The following is a 20798-nucleotide window of genomic DNA, read 5'->3' on the forward strand; positions in this document are numbered from 1 at the left end:
TCAACTGTCATAACAATTTTTGGATTTCAAACCTTTTAATGTTATGTAAGAAATAATAAGCCATCATTTTTCAGTGGGGTTTATTATTGGTATTACTTTGTCTGAAGTATGTAAATCTTCTGTCTGACATGAGAGTTCAGTATATTTTTGCAACTTTTTCAGTAACCAAGTGAATTATTATTATTATTATAGCATTAGTAGTAGTAGCCCTTTATTGTCACTAGTCACAAGTACCAGCGAAATTAGCCATCAACCTGTCCATACATACAAACATACATACAATATGACAAGGGGGTAGACAGGACAGGAAGACAGGGAATTTACAGCATAAACATGAGGAAGGGAGAGGAGAAAAAAATATAACCCCCAGACTATGCTCCTGTGGGAGTACAGTGTGAGAACAGGAAAAAAAACACCTCAGCAACAGAAGCACATAATCATAACATAGACACATGACTAGCAACGGGGGGGGAGTTGATCCAGCTCTGGCAAGCAGCCATCCGGTCCTGCAGCCCAAGGCGCCGGTCACAGACCCGCTTATCAGATTGGCGGTGCGAAGCGCGAAGGCGTTGGATGGGGGTGGGAGGTAAATGCATATCAGTATATGAGTGGAGTTCGTGTGTTCGTTGGCCTGGTGAGTCGTCACGCTGGAATTCAAAAACAAGTTGCCTCAGTCCGCAGATTGTGATAGCGACACAGCAAGTTGCCACGGAAACAGCCTTGGTCAGAGTCAACAACATCAGATGTCTGGAAGGGGGGAGGAACGCAAGAGAGCGTCACTCTCTCTGCAGTGCTCTTCCGGGGTTGTTTACACCAGCAGTGACCTTGCCAAGCCAGCTGGTTTAGGGGAGCCGAAAGAAGATAAAATTGCAATTGTTTGGTCTTGGAGCGAGTAGCCGCATTCCAATTCCACAGCTACTCTCTTAGTCCTTTCTGGTCTCCAAATCCATCAATTTTCAATCATGACGGGCAGCCTTGTGAGGCTTTGGACAGCTGTTTCCGTCTCCTGAATTCTTCGATAACCCAGAGCAAAGCCTAATCCAATCAGCAGAAAACCCGTTATCGTGGTTCCGAATAGGTAGATGTCAATGTCCTCCATGGAACGTTTCGCCAGGGCAGTCAGGTTCCCCGATCCCAGGCTTCTCGTCGAGAAGATGGTGTCAATTTCGTTGAGAGACCAGTTGATCAAATCCATGATTTTTCAGTTTTTCAGAGCAATGCAGAAAGAGTCTCTTCGCTGAGAGCCAAACGAGAAAACCACTAATGATTACTGTAAATGACATGTAATCTACTATATACTATTTTTCTAATTTAATAACGCCAATCAGTTTATTTATTTATGCATGTGCATGTGTGTGTGTGTGTGTGTGTGTGTTGGAGAGAGAGAGAGAGAGAGAGAAAATTAAGAATCCTATGAATTTTTTTATTATAATATTATAATATATTTTTATATTATTTTATGATTTTAATCTCAACAATTTACATCACGATAGATTAGTTTAGCATGATTTGCATGTACAGTATGTGCTAAATATTTAACCCTACATTTTTTTTTTTTTTTAGATTTTGGGTCATAATTATTATAGTTTTTAAAATGTGAAATCTATGAAATTGAAATACACTGCCAGTCCAAAAAAAAGTCACACTCTAATATTTCTATAATATTAATGTCTTTAGACAGGCATTCACCGTGACATCGTTTCGATAAGCTTCTGCAATATCACAACATTTATTCCCGTCCAGAGTTGCATTAATTTTTTGCCAAGATCCTGTATTGATGATGGGAGAGTAGTCACTATGCATGATGCACTTTATCCGCCTCTCTTCTTAACCTGATGCACCCATCACTCTGGAACAGGGTAAATCTGGACTCATCAGACAACATGACCTTCTTCCATTGCTCCATATCCAATATTTATGCTCCCTAGCAAATTGAAAAATTGAAGCCTTTTTTTTCCGATTAGCCTCACTGATAAGTGGTTTTCTTAAGGCTACACAGCTGTTTAGTCCCAATCCCTTGAGTTCCCTTCGCATTGTGTATGTGGAAATGCTCTCACTTTCACTATTAAACATAGCCGTGAGTTCTACTGCTGTTTTTTTACGATTTGATTTCACCAAACGTTTAAGTGATCGCCGATCACGATCAACCAAGATTTTTTTCCGACCACATTTCTTCCTCGAAGATGATGGTTCCCCACTATCCTTCCAGTTTTTAATAATGCTTTGGACAGTTCTTAACCCAATTTTAATAGTTTCAGCAATCTCCTTAGATGTTTTCTTTGCTTGATGCATGCCAATAATTTGACCCTTGAGAAACAGATTAACATATTTTCCATAACCACAGGATGTGTCTTCCGACATGGTTGTTTTTAAGAAATGAGAAGACACTTACTGCATCAGTTAGGGTTAAATAACTTGTTGCCAGCTGAAACATAATCATCCATGCAGTAGTTTTCCAATGGGAGGCTCTTACCTATTTGCTTAGTTAAATCCAGGTGGTTACTTTTTTTGGGACAGCCAGTGTATTTTATGCTGCATTCGTTTATTGTAAATACGAGTTTCCTAGTCGGAAATTGGCCATACAAGGTCGTTCACATCCAATTTCCGACTAGGAAGCTCGTATTTATGATAATTCTGATAGCATGTGAATGCAGCATTAGAACTGCTTTTAAAAGAAGCTTACATAGTTTTGGCAGTATTGATTCTTTTTTGTAGACTGCTTTATTTTACATCTCAGTCTCATACTTAAATCAAAATGTGTGTTTTTGTTGGTAGGTGAATTATATATGAAAAGCATCCGCAGAACATTTCCAGACAGTGGAGAAACACATAGTTTGGTTTGATAGCTCTGTGATTACAGACGTAATGAAACCTACTGTACACTGAGAAGTGCGTCACATTAGTAAAGCAGAAGTAATGTGCACCATGCTGTTACTTTGTCAACACCAGTGTCATTGTGGTAAAGAATTACACATTTCATTTAGTATAGTATTTATTTTTGTACGAAATAGCCCAGAGTATCTGCACACCCAGAGCAGGCTAATTACGGAGCCCTAGACTCCTCCAAACTTCAAAGTTTGGCAAATATTTGTCTGGAGCCTGCACATCAACACGTTGGCAAAAGAAAAGCACAGCTGTACCGCTGTGTGATACATTCACTTTTAGAAATCAAAAAAAGGATTTTGACACATCTAAGGGATGTTTCTAAAGAATTTACACACTCATATTGCTCTAACTAGTAAAGGCATTTCTGTGGGGGGTTTTTCCCTCACATTTTATTATTTCAAATATATCAAAGTACATTTTACAAAAGTGGTTACTGTTTGTGTTTTAGAGTGTTCTAGGTCATTGCTATAAAGTTTCTGACAGGTCTAGATGCTAAAGTGTTGATTATATTATATACGTATATTAACACACACACACGTATTCCCCCCAATAACTACCGTTTTAGACAAGAACATACAGAATCGAAAGCTGGAATCTGAAATCCCAAAATTAATCATATGTAATTATTTCAATATATCAGCACTCCCTGTTATTAAAAAGAATCATTTAGACTGTCATAATTACTGCAGAAATATCTTATTTTTACAGCCAATATGGGGGCCTTCGGATGTGTTGGATTTCAAAAAGATGGATCTTGATCGTATGGCTGGGTTGGTGAAACTTAAACCAGCCTGATCTTGTTTGCTGGTCTTAGCTGGTTTAATCTGGTCTCCCAATGTGACCATCTGGAAAGTGGCCAAAACCCTTCTAAAATCACTCAAAAAACCAGGGAGATTAAGACCAGCAAACCAGTTTAGGCAGGTTAAGTATTTTTTTGTTTTTGTTTCGGTATTATTACTATTTTTTCTCCAGCAAGGCATTACTATACTGTACATCTATGAAGATTTTTGCTTGAGCTAAATGTTGTCAGAAATTGCACTTTTCCAGGAGACAAACTGACAATGTGAATGGTTTACTGGATTTTATCTGTAATTCTTTTTAGGGTAATAGCCTAAATGAACATTGCTTTATCTTGTATATTTTCTGTGCATGAGAAAACACTGCATAACTGATAAAGGTCAAAATTTATTCATAAATGATCAGTCATTACATACATAAAGCAGTATAAAATTACATTTACATTAAGATTGTAAATAATTGTGCAATGAACAGGAAGACATTGTTGAGATGAAACTGCATCTTAACAGGTTCGGCAGCAGTTGAAGAACTTGTATGAACCGTATCTTTGTGCTCTGCCGTTTGTCTAACTCACACTAACATCAGGTGGAGTGAGTCACCAAGCACCATACAATTAATACATTTGCATTCGTTTCTGTCGACAGCCCGTTGAGGGTTTGTGCTCGGATGCGTTTACTTTGCTATGATAAGAGTAGCGTCGGTGGTCTGGGTGTTCTCCTCATCCGAATCGCTCTCCTGGCTCTCTGTGCTCTGTGAGGAGTCGTTCTCGGTGTCTGCAGCTCCAGGCGTGGTTGTGGTCTCCTCGCTGCTCGGGCTGCTGTCCGACTCCTCTTCATTTTGCTCCTGGCTGGCACTGGCACTCGCACTGTCGTTGGGAGTGTCACCAGCACTTGCCCCCTCGCTGTCTGATTCTGCTGTAGCATCCTGGTTTCCGGTGGGAACGATCTCTTGGCTTCCCAGAGCAGCCTGGCGGTCGTTTGGCTCCATGTCCTCCACCTCTGGGGTGCTGGTGTCGTCCTCCTCCAGAGGAGTATCGTGCACCTGCAGAGCCTGAGAAACAAAAGAACATCTCAGCTGCAGTACCGGTTTTCATCCAAAGTTACTAATTAAACGTATGCGCAAATTTGGAATATCGCATAAAACCTTTGCGAAAAGCGCCGTTTCCAAAAGAACAAAATCGTAACTTCCTGAATACCTTGCGGTAAATATCATGAGAAAAATTTCATTTGCAGCAGTAGGAGAAGGCACTGTGTAATAATTTTTGTATACAATAAATTGCGAGCTTCAGAGCATGCAGATGAAACACAGTCATGTTATCTTATTTTCGGAGCCTTCTGTTTGGGAACACAGTTCTGGGAGTTAATTATAACGAAGCAATCTGACAAGACATTGCTCAAGCATTTCAGATGCTGTGAAATGAGAGCTGTCAGTTGGTTGGTCCAGTTTTATGTTGTCCCATTGAAAAGTCACATGTCTTTTTTGATGCGCATTAAGGAATTTATTCGGTACAAGTGTTTCCATCATAGTTTATGCACATGTTTTCTTACCGGATGAGAATTTGATCCTACTAAGTTGAGCACATAAATTTTTTATGCGCATTTTAGAATGTTTCCATCCAGCGTTTTTTATGCGATATCCCAAAATGCGCATAAAAATAGGTGAATGGAAACATAGCTCAACTCAATTAAATAAGTAGGCCTACTATTTGATAAAATGTTCTGCCACAGTACTGTCTTGTTCTGTAAGTGTTGTACGTGTATGTTCCCTTCCAGGAACTCGAGCTGCGTCGAACGCTACGGGGAACGCCCTCAGCGTGACCGCGCTCTGAACCAGAGTGTAAAATGTCCAATGAAAGGGCGAGACGTCATAGGCGGTGACGTCACTGACCGGAAAGCATATAAGCACGTGCGGTGGAGCCGGCGTTTGCTTTTTGTCATTCAGCAACCGCTTCTCTGTCTGTGTGTATTGTCTTTGCATGTTGTGAGTCTTATTTAGTGTTGTTTGTCCTGCACAATCACTTAAGTAGGCTCCAGCAATATGTGCAAGCACTGGGGCGATAGCAGATCGCATTCTGGGCTGTGTGTTCCTCCCTACACAACATTATATCACTGCTTGGGATACACGCAGTCTGTGTGTGGTCTGCTTGAGAGCAGAGCGCGCAGATTCAGCTCTCGAGGGAGCTGACTGCCCGTTTGTGAGCTTTTTCATTTCTTACGCCTGCTCTCTGAAGGCTCTCTTTGAAAAAGAAAAAGAGAGGAGTGAGTTTCACTAGCCTTGAATGAAGACGGGCGAGCCCGTGTCTTCTTCCTTTCCTAGACCTGTCTTCCTCCGAGGAGGTGGACGCGTCAATGAAACAGTGCTTGCACAAGCATATTATGAATGAGAACGGCGCGCAGTCAGCTCTAAAAAAAAAAAAAAAAAAGGGGGCTGGTTGTGTTTCTCTCCGCTGTACATCTCACATTCCCGCCGCTGCTGAGGCACGGCGGCGAGTGTGAGTGCGGGGATCGCAGCGCGCGTTGCCGAGGCGACGCGTGCGTTATTCTCATTCATATCAGAGCGATGCCCCAGGTGGAACAGACGCTCGCGAGCTATCTGTCCCCTTGCGTGGCGTTGTCTCTGAAGGCTCGCGGCTGCAGGTCAGGCTGGTGCGTGTCTGCACACTGAAGAAAAAAAAGAGAGAGTGTTGCAGGCGCACCAAGCTGACGTACCTGCTTAGAGAGCTGGATGAGGGATTGGGCTCAACTTGATTGAATTATAAATTGGTCTCTGAGCTCCCTAGAAACGCTGTCTGTGGTCGACCCTATCTGACATGAAGGAGAAGATAGGGTTTTCCTTATGGACGCCCCGCTTGCGCCTTTTGGCCTGTTCGGCGACTACGTCAATTACGTCGTCGACAGGTACCAGGAGGCTCGTAGACAAGCGGCGGCGTTTCAGCGGTTTCTCCCTCGCCTTTCTCCAGCTCAGGGGGCTGCTAGGCGGGAGCAGCCCTCGCCGCGTGCCAGCCCCTCTTTAGAGAGGCGCAAAACAGAGCGTGGCTACTCACACCCCACCGAGGTGGGGCCGTGGCAGCTAACGCTCTGGGTCGGGGACCTCTAAGGCTAAGCCGGATCTGCGGACCGTTCTTAAGTCTAAGGGGGTTCTCGGCCAAGAAGCCTACGGGCGTGGGAGATCAGTCTGCCAACCCTGCCAGAGTTCCAGGGCGCAGCTGGCTCCAGCGAGCAATGTTCTCAGTTCTTCCGCCCCGAAGTGTAGCGGAGCTGGGAAGCTCGCCACCCCTGCGGGGGTCCCTAGAGCTCCTGGTTCGGCCGTCTCCTGCCGGTCCTCCGCTTCAGGGCACCGAGCCAGCAGCTCTAGGCACGCCAGAGGCCAGTCTCGAGAGACTGGTTCCCTTAGGAGACCATCAGGCAGCGTGGGAACTACTGCCGATGTGTCTCTTTGGGTCCTGCCTTGCAGGGTCTGGTTCTTCAGCTTGGTCTTCCTAGGAATGACGCGGGTCTGAGGACCGTCATTCATTAGGGGGCTGAGGCTGAGGCAGTCCTGGTGCTGTGCCTAGGACTTACGAGGGCAGACCCCTCTGGGGCAGATCGGGTGTCCGTCTCCCCCAGTGCCCTCGGGAGAGCAGTCTGCCAACCCTGCCAGAGTTCCAGGGCGCAGCTGGCTCCAGCGAGCGGTGTTCTCAGTTTCTTCCGCCCCGAAGTGTAGCGGAGCTGAGAAGCTCGCCACCCCTGCGGGGGTCCCTAGAGCTCCTGGTTCGGCCGTCCCCTGCCGGTCCTCCGCTTCAGGGCACCGTGCCAGCAGCTCTGGGTACATCAGAGGCCAGTCTCGAGAGACTGGTTCCCTTAGTAGACCATTTAGGCAGCGTGGAAACTACTGCCAATTGGATCTCATTGGGTCCTGCGTACTGTAGAGAAAGGCCTTTTGTATTCAGTTCGGCGCTCCGCCACCGCCTTTCAATGGGGTGATTCCCACGTGCGTGGTCCCCCAGCAGGCTCTGATCATGGAACAGGAAGTAGACACTCTCTTGGGGAAGGAGGCCATCGAGGTGGTCCCTCCTCACGGAAGAGAGTCCGGGTTCTACAGCCGGTACTTCATTGTTCCAAGGAAGGATGGTAGATCTGCGTCAGTTGAACCGCTCAGTCATGTCACTGAAGTTCAGGGTGCTTACACTCATCAGTCGTGTCTCAGACCAAGTCCGAGGACTGGTTTGTCACGATGGATCTAAGGACGCATATTTCACGTCTCCATCCTTCCCTCTCACGGGAAGTCCCTCAGGTTTGCTTTTAGGGGCAAAGCTTACCGATATTGGGTTCTTCTCGTTGGCCCTGCACTCGTACCCCGCATTTTACATCAACGATTGGTTGATTCTGGCTCGATCAGAGCAGGTGGCGACTCGGCATCGAGATGTCGATCTCGCGCACATGAAGGGGTTGAGACTGAACGTCAAGAAAGTGTGATTTTCTCCAGTAACGAGAACCACTTATCTAGGCGTGGTGTGGGATTCGACCACGATGCAGGCACGTATGTCTCCTGCTCGGAGCGAGTCGATCCTCACCTCAGTCAAGAGAGTGAAAGAGGGCCAGTCACTCACTGTCAGGCAGTTTCAGAAACTGCTGGGGCTCATGGCAGCTGCGTCCAACGTGATTACTTTTGGCCTGCTGTACATGAGACCCCTACAGGGGTGGCTCAAGACCAAGGGGTTCTCCCCGAGGGGAAACCCGCTTCGCATGATCAAGGTCACGCGGCGATGCCTACGTGCCTTAGACATGTGGAGCCAAGCTTGGTTCTTGTCTCAGGGCCCGGTGCTGGGAGCCTCTTGTCGCCGCGTAATGCTAGTGACGGACGCATCCCTCACCGGTTGGGGAGCGGTCATGAGTGGCCACCCTGCCCGCGGTCTGTGGAGCGGTCGCCATCTAACGTGGCATATCAATTGTTTGGAAATGTTGGCCGTGTTTCGTGCACTCAAGCACTTTCTCCCGGACCTAAGAGATCACCATGTGTTGGTGCGCACCGACAGCACAGCGGTGGTCTCTTACATCAACCACCAGGGAGGTCTGCGTTCGCGCCCCTTGTACAAGCTGGCGCACCAGATCCTTGTGTGGTCCCAGGGCAAACTTCGCTCGCTCAGAGCCATCGATATCCCTGGGTATCTCAATGTGGGAGCAGACATCCTGTCGAGGCAGGGGCTGAGGCCCGGGGAATGGATGCTTCACCCCGAGGTGGTGAAGCAGATATGGAGGTTTTTGGCTGTGCGACTCGAGAGTCAGCGCTATGCCCCTCTAGTTCCTCCAGCTCCTTTGGACTGGACGCTTGGTACAGACCTGGCCGAGGCTTCGTCTGTACGGTTTTTCCCCGATCGCTCTGCTCCCGGGAGTTCTGGATGGCAACAGGGATCTGGTGAACAGGTTGGAGACGGGTTCGCCCTATCTCCTCCTGCATTCCCCAGATCTAGCGCTCTCGTTCGTGGAAGCCCGCGTGTGCGGTTCTTCCCCCTCTGAGTGAGTGCTCGCTGTTGCAGCGCACGTTGCCGAGGCGACGCGCGCATTACGTGTGGAAGTTCTGGCCTCTGAGGGGGCGCAGCTCATAGCTTCCGGTCTCTCAACCGAGGTTGCTGAGACCATCTTCCAATCCAGAGCTCCCTCTATAAGGAAACTGTATGCCCTGAAGTGAAAATATTTCACTTCTTGGTGCGGAGACCGCCACCTTGACCCAGTTAACTGCCCGTTTGGTACAGTGCTGCAGGTCCTGCAGGCCCGTTTCTCCGCAGGGGTAACTCACTCCACCCTGAAGGTTTACGTGGTGGCTTTATCGGCCTACCACGCCCTTCTCGGTGGCCTTACAGTGGGTCGACACCCCCTGGTTACAGGTTTCCTCCACGGTGCGCTGAGGCTGAGGCCTCCTGTACGACGTGTCCCTACGGGGACCTTGCTGTGGTCTCTTAAGAGAGTGGGGATTTGTAGGCCTTTCATGGCCCCTTCTTATCTCGTCTTTGCCCCTGGTCTGGCCAAAGCGTTTTTCTACCCTCGAGCGGGTTATTTCCTAGATCCCCTCTTCTATACCACGGCCTGTCGTGCTGCAGGCCCTCAGTCCTCCTCCCTTTCGGGAGCCTGACCAGCGAAAGCATAACTGTGTGTGTCCAGTGTGAGCACTGGACGCATACGTCCACAGAGCTGCCCTGTGGAGAAGGACGGACCAATTGCTAGTTTGCTTCGGTCCTCCTAAGCGGGGTCTGCCTGCTTCTAGGCAGACCCTTAGCAGGTGGATTGTGGATACTATTTCCTTGGCCTATGAATCTTCAGGCATCCCTTCGCCTCTGGGGCTTAAGGCCCATTCAACTAGGAGTATGGCGGCCTCCAAGGCCTTTCTGGCAGGGGTTTCTATGCAGGATATCTGCAAAGCTGCGGGTTGGTCCACGCCCCTCACCTTTGTTCGGTTCTATCACCTTGATCTTACGGCCACTCCCGGCTCTTCTTTCTCGCCCTCGCTGTGCTCCCAGTGATACACACAGGGCAGGTATTTGGAAGTCTGGTGGCGTTGGCATCTCGTTCCCCGTAGCGTTCGACGCAGCTCGAGTTCCTGGAAGGGAACGTCTCGGGTTACGTATGTAACCCTGGTTCCCTGAAGGGAACGAGACGCTGCGTCTCTAGGCCATACTTCCTGTATCCCTGCGAGCGGTTGCTTCATTCCTGGAAGCAAACGCCGGCTCCACCGCACGTGCTTATATGCTTTCCGGTCAGTGACGTCACCGCCTATGACGTCTCGCCCTTTCATTGGACATTTTACACTCTGGTTCAGAGCGCGGTCACGCTGAGGGCGTTCCCCGTAGCGTTCGACGCAGCGTCTCGTTCCCTTCAGGGAACCAGGGTTACATACGTAACCCGAGACGTTTTCCTATCTTTTTCTATTACTTTTCAAACATAAAGGAACCCAGTGGTGTGCACAGACCTCCGCACAAAAATATCATATCATGACTATTTTATTTTTAAATATCACGATTCACGATTTTATCCCGATTCTTTGTCATGTTGGTTTTTCTATTTTCCAAGTTGAGCATTACAGCCAAACTAATTTCCCTATTATAAAGCGTTTTAAGGTAATAAAATATAAAAAAGGATGGTGGATATTTAGGCTAAAGTGGGTGAAGATAAAAATCTTTGTCATTTTATCTTTGTTAGTAAAAAAGGAGAACAAAGATACACATTACAAATACACACAATATATAAATAAAATAACAGTGTTTTATTTTCAGGTAGGCTACAATAGGTGTATTTAGCAGGAGCATTCAAGAAATTGAATGAACAAATATAAAAATAAAACACTATAGATTGATTCCTATTAAAGCATCTGTATTAAAGTTTTTCAGTCAAGAGTAGTGAGGGATTTTTCTCTTTGTGTTTTGGTGTTTTATTAACATTAAAGGAATAACGCACCCAAAAATAAAAATAGTGTAATTTTTAATAACCATCATTTACACACTCAAAATAAAAATAGTGTAATTTTTAATAACCATCATTTACACACTCAAAATAAAAATAGTGTAATTTTTAATAACCATCATTTACACACTCAAAAGTTGTTTTAAACCTCAATAAGTTTCATTCTTCTGCTGAACATAAATGCTATTTTGAAGAATGTGAAAAACCAAACAGTTGCTGGTCCACAGTGACTTCTATAGTATTTTTTTTTCCTACTATCAAAGTCAATGTGGACCAGCAACTGTTTGGTTACCCAGATTCTCCAAATGATCTTCTTTTGTGCTCAGCTCAAGAAACAAATTAATACAGGTTTGGGAAAACATGTGAGTGAGTAAAAAATGACAGAAATAAAATTTTAGGGTTAACTGTCCCTTTAATTACAGTCGGCAGCATGTTTAGTACTGTCCGTTTAAGACCTGCACCCATCAAATATACAGGCACGCATCCGTTTCTCTCAGCTGTTTACTTTCATTTTAGACATAACCAACTGAGTCTATACAGAAACCTTGTTTTGACAGTATTAGCACAAAAGATAACTTAGTTCAGTTATCAGGCACTGTTTGACGGGCTTTTTCATGCGCACGCTTTGGGTATATGAGCTCAGAAAAAAAGTGCACGTCTGACCACCGCGTGAATGAAACGTTTAACCGGCAAGGCTTTAAAGCAGATGCAAATAATGTACTTTTTTGATTGTGAATAAGTGCAGTGTCTCGTGAAAGTAACTCTACCGCTGCGTTAACACTGATGTGAATGTATGTCGTGTTGTACAGTATATTGATACGGCGGGCGGTGCCAGAACTGCAGCTGATAGAATGTGTGCTGTAGCACGATACTATATTTCTTCAAAAAAGGCACTTTACCGTCGGACCACCATGTGCACGCCACTGAAGGAACCTATGTATTTACCTTGAACAGTTTAAACTCTTTCTCCACATCATTGATGCTCTGGTCATCGTAGGCAGAGGACTTCTTGCTCACGAATGTCAAGCCGCCCAACTTGTCAATGCTGTGGGACTTGTATGGGGAAGGAATTTTTTCTAAGTTGTTTGCATCCACGTAGACAATGTTTTTCTTGTAGTCGCTAGGGTAGCCCATGCTGTCTCCCCGGCCTGTGTTGATGACGGGGTCCAGTGAGGGTTCCACTGTGGATGGGACAACGGTGGTCGCAGATTCTCCAGATTCACTGGAGTCAGTCTCCTAAATGGACAATATATGTTAATGAGCAATTTAATTGGCAATATAACATTCTGAAGCTTTACTGCTAGCATGGTGGATTCGATTGCTGCGGCATCAAGTTGAGTAGCACAACGTAAAATTTTACTGGTCCACTGGTTCAAATTTCACACTAACAAACTTTTTTTTTCTTGTAATTGTATGTTAAACATCAAATAGCCTATGTTGTCATTCACTGTGACTGTTTCTCATCTTACAGCAGTTTTGCATTCAGTTTTGACAGGCTAATTGTTTGGTAATGAAAACTTGTTGTGTTAAATACAGTGTCAACAGATGAGTTAAGACTCAAAAATAGGGCTATGCACAGCATGCAAAATGCCAAACGCACATAATAAAATTTAAGCATGCAATAATTATGATCTTAGGAAGTTTCTGATAATATGTATTTCTTTTGTGTATTCCTTATTGACATCAAATGTCGGCCACAGTACTTTCAATTTACTTTTATTTTTAGTACATTTATGTTTACTATTGTTTTGCATTTTTCATGTATGCATCTGTCAGATGCTTGAATCCAAAGCAAATTTAAGTAATAATTTTTATGAGTTCTTGCTTTCTGTGGGAATCAAACCCATCACTTTTGGTGTTGCAAGCAAACATGCTTTACTGCTGGAATCCGCCACTTGATACCCATTATCAATTCTGGGTTTTGAACCAAAACCAGTTAAAAACTACTGGTTTAGTCCATTGTTTGTCAACTGCGCACAATCTTTCTACGTGACAGAAAACATAAGTATTTTAGCACAATCAGAGTGACTCACGTTCTCCTCTTCGTTCTCATCTGTTTCAGATTCCTCATCTGCATCCTGCAAATGCAAGAAACAGTATTGAGACTAGCAGTGGGGTCACTTACAGTGCGTCTAGACCAGCGGAAGGGTATTTTTAGAGCATGTTGTCTTTTATTGGCTATAGTGGGAGTGCAGTGACGTGTGATGTGGTTAGAGGATGAGTTTTCATTTACCTCACTGTCATCTGCACTGTCTGTGCTTTCATTGGATTCTGCTGGCGTAGTCTGAAACACAACCAAATGCCTTGGCATAAATATAACAATACTCACTGTATTTCTCATGTATGTGCCAATTACCATGTCCTTGAATGTAAATAGCTCATAGGTGCAAGTTTATATCAGTATTTTGAGATTAAAGGAAAAGTTCACACAGTTCACCTATCATTTATTCACCCCCTGCATTTATCCAAACCTGTGCAACTTCCTTTTTTCAGTGGAATACAAAAGGAGAATTTTTAATTATGTACTGCTTAATCTTTTCCTTGCAATGAAATTGAAAAGCACCATAAAATTATTTTAAAAAGTGGTTCAACTTAAGAACAGTTAAAAAAAAAATAATGATAATTAGCCAGATTCATGAACGAATCATTTAGACAATTTGCTACTTCTATCATAAAATCTCATTCACAGCAAAGTGAATTTGGGCATATGTCAAGATTTTTATTAAATAATGACTAAAATTTCTGTTTGTTCCTACACACTGACATTTTCTAGTGTAGCATTTTGCAGCTTAACAGCCGTGGTCCTTATTTTGAAAAAATGGTGAGCGTATTCTTCAAAAATTCATATTTTTTGCTCCACAAAAGAAAGAAATGGTGAATAAATACTGACAGAATTTTCATATCGGGGGTGAACTATTCAATTATAGATGAAGTACAGGCTAGTGGACGTGTTTTACCTGTGTAGGTTCTGCCTTGAACATAACAGAAGCAGCTTTTCGTAGAATAGGAGGTGGCTGTATAAGACAGAAAGACACGTGTTTACTTAAAATCGCAATATTGTTTTCTGCGCAGTATTCATTTCAAAGCAGTTTTCATTCTTTCCCTATCAAACAAGATACTTGCCCGTTGAGCAACCAACATTTCTTCTGAGCTCTCTGAACTGCTAGCTGAGCGCTTCACCTGAGAAAATAAAAATGTATGTGAATGTACAAGACGACAAAGATGGAAGTGTACACAACTTTAAAGCCTGATTTTTACATTTAAAATGACAGTGAACTTACTGGTAAACTGAAAACTGTGGCGATGAGGAGCGTTAAAGCGATAACCGTCTTCATTTTTGTGCAAAATACTCTAAAAAAAAGAAGAAAAACAAAAAGCTCTTCAAAGCAGATCCACAGTTATAGAGAGCATCAGTTTTGACCTTATAAATGTAAGGCTGATGCAGCCTACACCAGCTACAAAAATGTTTTCCAGAGAGGATTGCATGTGCTGTTCTACTTCATTGTTCTAACTATAAAATGCCTCAAGTGGGTATTTTGGTATTTACACATTTACGGACTCGGAAGGAAGCATGCCTTTTAAGGGCGCTCTGAAACATGTTGGCAAATGCCAAAAGACTTCCTGCCAGTCCTCACCATGAAACATCTCGTTTGTTTTCAGCTACAACTACATTGCATAAAGTATAAGTTGAGGTAGTGTGTGTTTAGCTATACCTATAATGATCTCCTCTGGTGTATAATTCCAGAAGTTATATGTAGACTATGTAGCAGCCACAATCCCAAGAAATAGCACGCCTCTGGCTCCTGACTTAGTTTCTCATTAGAATCTTCAATGTTGCCAGCCAAGGCCTAAAATTTGTGGCATCAAAGCAAATGTGAAGTGCAGCGCAAAACACTAAACGTTTTGTTGGGGCTGCAGGGAGAAGTAATGGTGGCATCTGTCAGTCAGCCAGTGTTATTATTCTTTTGTATGGAACTTTAATTTAGTGGTTGTGTCGCTGGAATAAATGAGTCAGTTGACAAATTAGTAAGGCCTTTATGTGCCCTAGCCGCAACTTCCTCTTTCGTCTGTCAAGTTCATGTTAATCATCTCTGCCTATAATAAACTGTGGTCAGAATCATTAAAAGCCTTCAGAACATCTGTCTTTTACTTACATTGACTGCATTTTCAGAACTTTGATGCTTATTCTGCAAGAACTGCATTTGATGTATGAATTATTTGCAGAGGTGGAAAGTAACGAATTACATTTACTCGCGTTACTGTAACTGAGTAGCTTTTTTGTGTACTTCTACTTTTTAAAGTAATTTTTCAAATCTGTAATTTAACTTTTACTTAAGTATATTTTGTTTGAAGTATTGTACTTTTAAAACACATTAATTACTGAGTAAAAAAATAATAATCACTCCCTGGAAACTACTGCAGTATATGATGGGCAGGAGAACAAACTAAAATCACAAGAAAGATGCAGATGGACAAGACAGGTGTTAATGGTGCAGACCCAGCTGAAAACCAAGGAAATTAAGTGAACCCCTGGCCATGTTTATGCTCTATTATGCAGTAAAAGCTGTGTTTGCCTAGGGAGACCAAACTAGCAGCTTATAAAATCTCGACATACCCCTTCGCAAGCATGTAGAGGTAAGGTAAATACTTACATCATTGCATTGGTGGTTAAAATGAAGCTTTGGCAGTTTAGCAAAAGGTTTTGCACAAATGAGCCAAAAAGACAGTGGTGCAGGGTGTGCGATATATATCGTCTGCGACAATATCGTAATTGTTGTTTTATCGATGTGTGATTTGACATTATCAGTATTTAGCCAAAAACCAAACAAAACACTCCTACCGTGTGTGAAGTCTAGTAGATTAGACTAGTGCACGCGCATTTATAGTGCATTCTTTCACTGCGTGATTCAGTCTGGTAAAATGAATTTAAAATTATCACAAAATTTAAGAGATAGGTGCAGAAAATGTATATTTATATAACTTCAAATAGTAAATCAATATCACACGAAGAGTGCCGTTTTCACCAAAAATCAGCATGATTACACACACACACACATATATAGATATATATAATTATTATTATTTTTTTGTTTGTTTTTACAGTTCAGTAAACAAGAATTTAATTAAGAGACTTGCGTTTTAGACACCATATTGCCTGTTTTTGCTCTATTTCGACAACAAGAATAATCCGAAACACAGCCACAGCACAGTTTTGCGTCTCTGAGCAACATGACGGAGTTTCGTTCCTGAATGAATCAACTGTTTAAATGATTTGGTTCAGTTGGTCATGTCTTAGATATCAAAACATTATTTCTGCATTTGTAACTGCAGCTTAAATGCATTAATATTCTGCATTAAACAGTGTGTAAATACGTCTAAATGCCACTTCATTGTAAAGATAAATTTTGTTTATACTGATGTAATTTGTCTGGTAACAGCCCAAATGTCTTATTATTCTAAATAACTGATTCCTTTAATTAAAAACAACTAGTTTGAGATTTATAGGCCTATCCCAGTGGTGTCAACTCAGTTCCTGGAGAGCTGCAGCCCTGCAGAGTTTAGTTCCAACCCTGCTCCAACACACATACCATGTAGTTTTCAAATAAGCCTAAATGATTAGATTAGTATAGATATAACCAGAATTGATTAGACCTAAATGATTAGTATAGATATAACCCTAATTAAACACATCTGATTAATTAGGTTTATATCTATACTGTGTAGGGCTGTGGCCCTCCAGGAGCTGAGTTTGACACCCTTGGCCTATCCCATTGTTGCGTTCCTCCCACTGTTAAAAAGTAATTTTTACTCGGAGTAAATTTCAAATGAGCTACTTTTTACTTTTACTTGAGTAGATTTTTAGACTGGTACTTTTACTTGTACTTAAGTAAAAGTTCCTTAATGTAATGGTACTTGAGTAAAATATTTTGGTCCTCTTTCCACCTCTGATTATTTGTCATGATTAAAGGTTAAAATAGACTGTAGCTACATGGTCTCTACTCCTACTTGTTCAGATAAATGCCTGACAAACCTAAAAACTGCAGACTACAAGCAAGTAAATACATTCCATGAGTTACTCAAAGCTTCTTCCAACATCTGCATACTTAAAACCAATAGTTTTTTAACGTCAACTTTCTAAAGAAGACACAAATTAATGAGAGTTGTGACTTACCTCTTTCTCTTTGAGAAATGTGAAGTTCTTTTCAGTCGGAGGATAGACTGAGGTCCGTTTATCAGATGAGATCTTGCTATGTTTTGATGCTAGTGAGAGATGGCTGCTGGTTGGCTTTTTAAACCCTGTTCTTTCTGGAAACGTCCAATGGCAGTGGAGCTTGTGATGTCATGAGGTTTACCGCTGCTGTCCCACCTTTTTGCTCCCACTCTTCCTGTGGTTTATATGGCCAGGCAATGCAAACATTCGCCACCAAGCAGAAAAAATAAAACATATCCTGTATTGTGCTTAGGATCCTATAATGCTGTCATGCTTATTATCAGTAAAATATTATGCATTTACAATGGAAGGACTCAGTGTCCTCTTTAATTGTTATTATAACGTAAAACAGGGCAAATAAATATTTAATGGCTTCAATTGAGGGGTTTAATGCCTCTGGCTGTAAAGTAGAATGAAGTGTTAAGTGTGTAATCAGTTCAAACTTTAGTAGGGAACAGTGTGTCACAAAACCACAAAAAGGCCAGTTTATGTTACAAATATGAAAATATAGTCTATAGTAGTGTTTGCTGGGCATTATTGCTTTTAATTTTGTGCACACTTAAGGTTAGGGATTCAAATTCCCTTTGTGAACCACTCAGATTTTCATCTAGCTTCTTATTTTTGTATTACCAATTTCAGTTTAAACTAATATATAAAAAATAAGCTCTAGGTCTAATAGTTAATCACACTGATATTTAGGTAAGATATATGTATATTCCATATGTGTTTTTCACATAAATATGTAAAAGAACATTGTACAGTTTATTTGAGTAGGATGATGGTGTGTCATACCAAAATCACATGAATTTCCCCTCAGTCTGTATCATTCCTATGATTCACAGTCTGTTTGTAGCAATGCAGTCAGCTGCTCAGAATTTGCAGTCAACAGTATTTTAAAAGTGTGTGCCTCTCAGGTGGCCTTTTGTGTTATTCTGTGCATTTACAGTGTTCGACTATATTGTGTATTGCATGGGGGGAGACCAGACAATTTTGCATTCCCTAACTTCTACTATACAATTATTCACCATTAACAAGCAGCACATGAACATAAATAAACCCCTGAAAATGATAGTTAGTGTTCATGATTTGCTGTGCTATTGTGAGATGTACCTCAGGGCAGCAATTAAAGAGTCTGAATATCAGTGCTAATGATTGACAGGCAGTGTATGGACTTGAAACACTATACATCACTTACAGTAGTTGGTAGAATGATTCTTATATAGAGAGTGAAGACAAAATAGACATAGGGACTTTAAAGGTAGAAGTAAATTTGGAAAACATCATAAAACAAACATCAGACATGCTAATCGTAGGTTGTCATCTAGAAAGCTCGAAAACACATGTTAAGACATGCAGCACCGAACCACCATTCATATAAGAAGTCGAATGTTTTTCATTTCTTCACTCAGGCTAATGTCGTAAGGGGGGAAAGAAGTCTATAGTTTGTGTCTGGAATTTTCTTTAATGTAAAAATAATCGCCTTGCTGTCATGCATGGCGGCCAAACCACCTGTGGCTCACGGATGGATTAACAAAAAAACTCAGAGACAAAACCACCTTCTCATTTCTGTAAGAAATAATCACACGGACTGGTGTGTTTTCACATCATATAGCTCATGTATTCCCCAATGTAAATCTCAGTCAGATTTAATGACTAAGAATGGAATAATTCACAGTCGAGGTTGTGTTTTGATTTTGTGATAAATTACTCCTTTATTAACAAGGTATTTTGTTCAGTTGTAAAATGAAAATTAGGTTTGACAAATTTAGCAAGGCGTTAATGCTACAGGTGCAAAATTCTGAAAAGGAAAATACTACATAACACATAAAATCACAGCCAATCAGAGCACATTTTATTTGAATATTTAATCCACTAATGCTTTGTGAAGTGTGATTTTGCAATAAATTTTTGGAGGGAGAGTTGATTTTCAAAGTGGTGGTATTCCCAAATGGTATTCCCATTCCCAAGACAACCTTCCAGTGATCAGTTCTTAAAATAACTTTTTTTTTCTAAGTGTAAGTACCCCCTTGATTGAAGTGACTTAGACACCCCTTTCTGCCACAAAACCCTGAACGATCTACCTTTGAGGTGAGACTAGACCAAGTGGAGTGCTGTGATGACACTTGCAGAGATGGTAGACAAGACGATCTGATGATTTAAAGTGTAGAAATGTAGAAGTGTAGCTTTCGCAAAACACATCTGAGTGACTAGCACGTTGTAAGCCAAGTTGTTCAGGTGTTTTCAGTTGAACCATGAGCGAGGCTATGTTATTTTTTGTTAGTGTTTTGTGTACATTTTGAATTTGCATGTTTGACTGTTAAATTTACATTAATTCGACTTGAATCCCAACAAGACCAAGGCTAACATTAGAAAATATTTACATACTAAACTTACCCCTGCTTCAATTGATGAAGTGAAGTGACATACTGCCAAGTATAGTGACCCATACTCGGAATTCGTGCTCTGCATTTAACCCATCCAACGTGCACACACACAGCAGTGAACACACACACAGCAGTGAACACACACACACCGTGAACACACACCCGGAGCAGTGGGCAGCCATTTATGCTGCGGAGCAGTTGGGGGTTCGGTGCCTTGCTCAAGGGCACCTCAGTTGCGGTATTGAGGGTGGAGAGAGCGCTGGACAGTCACTCCCCCCACCTACAATCCCTGCCGGCCCGAGACTCGAACCCACAACCTTTGGATTACGAGTCCGACTCTCTAACCATTAGGCCACGACTTCCCTGATGAAGCCATCACTGACACAAGACAGAAATCGTGACTGTCCAGTGACATTTCAGTGTTACCACAAAGTCTGTGTGTGGTGATCTTCTTTCCACAATGTCTGTGTTTTATGCAGGTTGGACTTTATTAACTCAGTGAAGCATACACCAGGACTGCATTCTAATCAGCCTAGTCTTTGCCTCTGTACTGTGGTTTGGTGGCTTTGTAAATTAAGTTAAAAAAAGGCCACATGGCTTCAATTCAGCCCTGATCCACAACATTAGTTTATGAAGTTGATGTCACCTTTTACAAGACTTAAACCAATGGAGTTCCAAGTTGTGTGCCATTAAATAGGCCCCAAACCATTAATCTTTGAGGTCAGCTTGTTTGGAAATATTCTGCAGGAACACATTACCTATATGGATTATACATACCCAGGCATGCTTTTAAAGGACCGTTGAATTAAACTATCAGCTTCTGAACTGTTAAAACTATATTAAGCCATTAATATCAGATGTGGTCTAGATTACACTGTTTTACAACTGGGGAATAACATGATCAAGACCTACAAACCATTGAGACACTTTTATGGTTATGGCAATGGAATATCTGTATAAACCAGTCAATATGGGAAAATCTGGCCTGCACTTCATAGTCATCAGCTATATGTTAGGCAATGTATATCCATATGTGAAAGTCATAAAAAATTGCCAGGGTATGTTAACCACCAAGCGTGTGGGTTT

The 20798-nt window shown here is 42.4% G+C and overlaps 1 protein-coding gene across 2 annotated transcripts; it reads right to left on the bottom strand.

The window, feature by feature from the left end:
* Positions 1–2983: 2983 nt before the first annotated feature.
* Positions 2984–17380, bottom strand: spp1 (secreted phosphoprotein 1). Of its 2 annotated transcripts, XM_079407224.1 has the most exons (9): positions 17290–17380; positions 14831–14965; positions 14399–14468; positions 14241–14297; positions 14075–14131; positions 13351–13401; positions 13151–13195; positions 12063–12353; positions 3724–4734 (listed from the first exon to the last, which is right to left on the bottom strand). In XM_079407224.1, exons 3-9 carry the CDS (start codon positions 14450–14452, stop codon positions 4357–4359), a joined length of 933 nt encoding a protein of 310 aa, XP_079263350.1. In that variant the 5' UTR covers positions 14453–14468; positions 14831–14965; positions 17290–17380; the 3' UTR covers positions 3724–4356. The 2 variants fall into 2 exon arrangements, with proteins under 2 accessions (XP_079263349.1, XP_079263350.1); XM_079407223.1 differs by lacking the exon at positions 14831–14965 and having other exon boundaries at positions 2984–4734; positions 17290–17377.
* Positions 17381–20798: the final 3418 nt, after the last annotated feature.

The sequence above is a fragment of the Barbus barbus genome, assembly GCF_936440315.1.
Source record: "Barbus barbus genome assembly, chromosome: 45".
Lineage (NCBI taxonomy): Eukaryota > Metazoa > Chordata > Actinopteri > Cypriniformes > Cyprinidae > Barbus > Barbus barbus.

Excerpts from the sequence above, each read along its gene's own strand:
- spp1 (XM_079407223.1), bottom strand. The coding sequence starts at position 14,452 with ATGAAGACGGTTATCGCTTTAACGCTCCTCATCGCCACAGTTTTCAGT. Across the intron at positions 14,132-14,240 it reads AAATGTTGGTTGCTCAACGG|CCACCTCCTATTCTACGAAA; the intron begins GCAAGTATCTTG and ends TGTCTTATACAG. Across the intron at positions 4,735-12,062 it reads AAGAGTTTAAACTGTTCAAG|GCTCTGCAGGTGCACGATAC; the intron begins GTAAATACATAG and ends TTTGTTTCTCAG.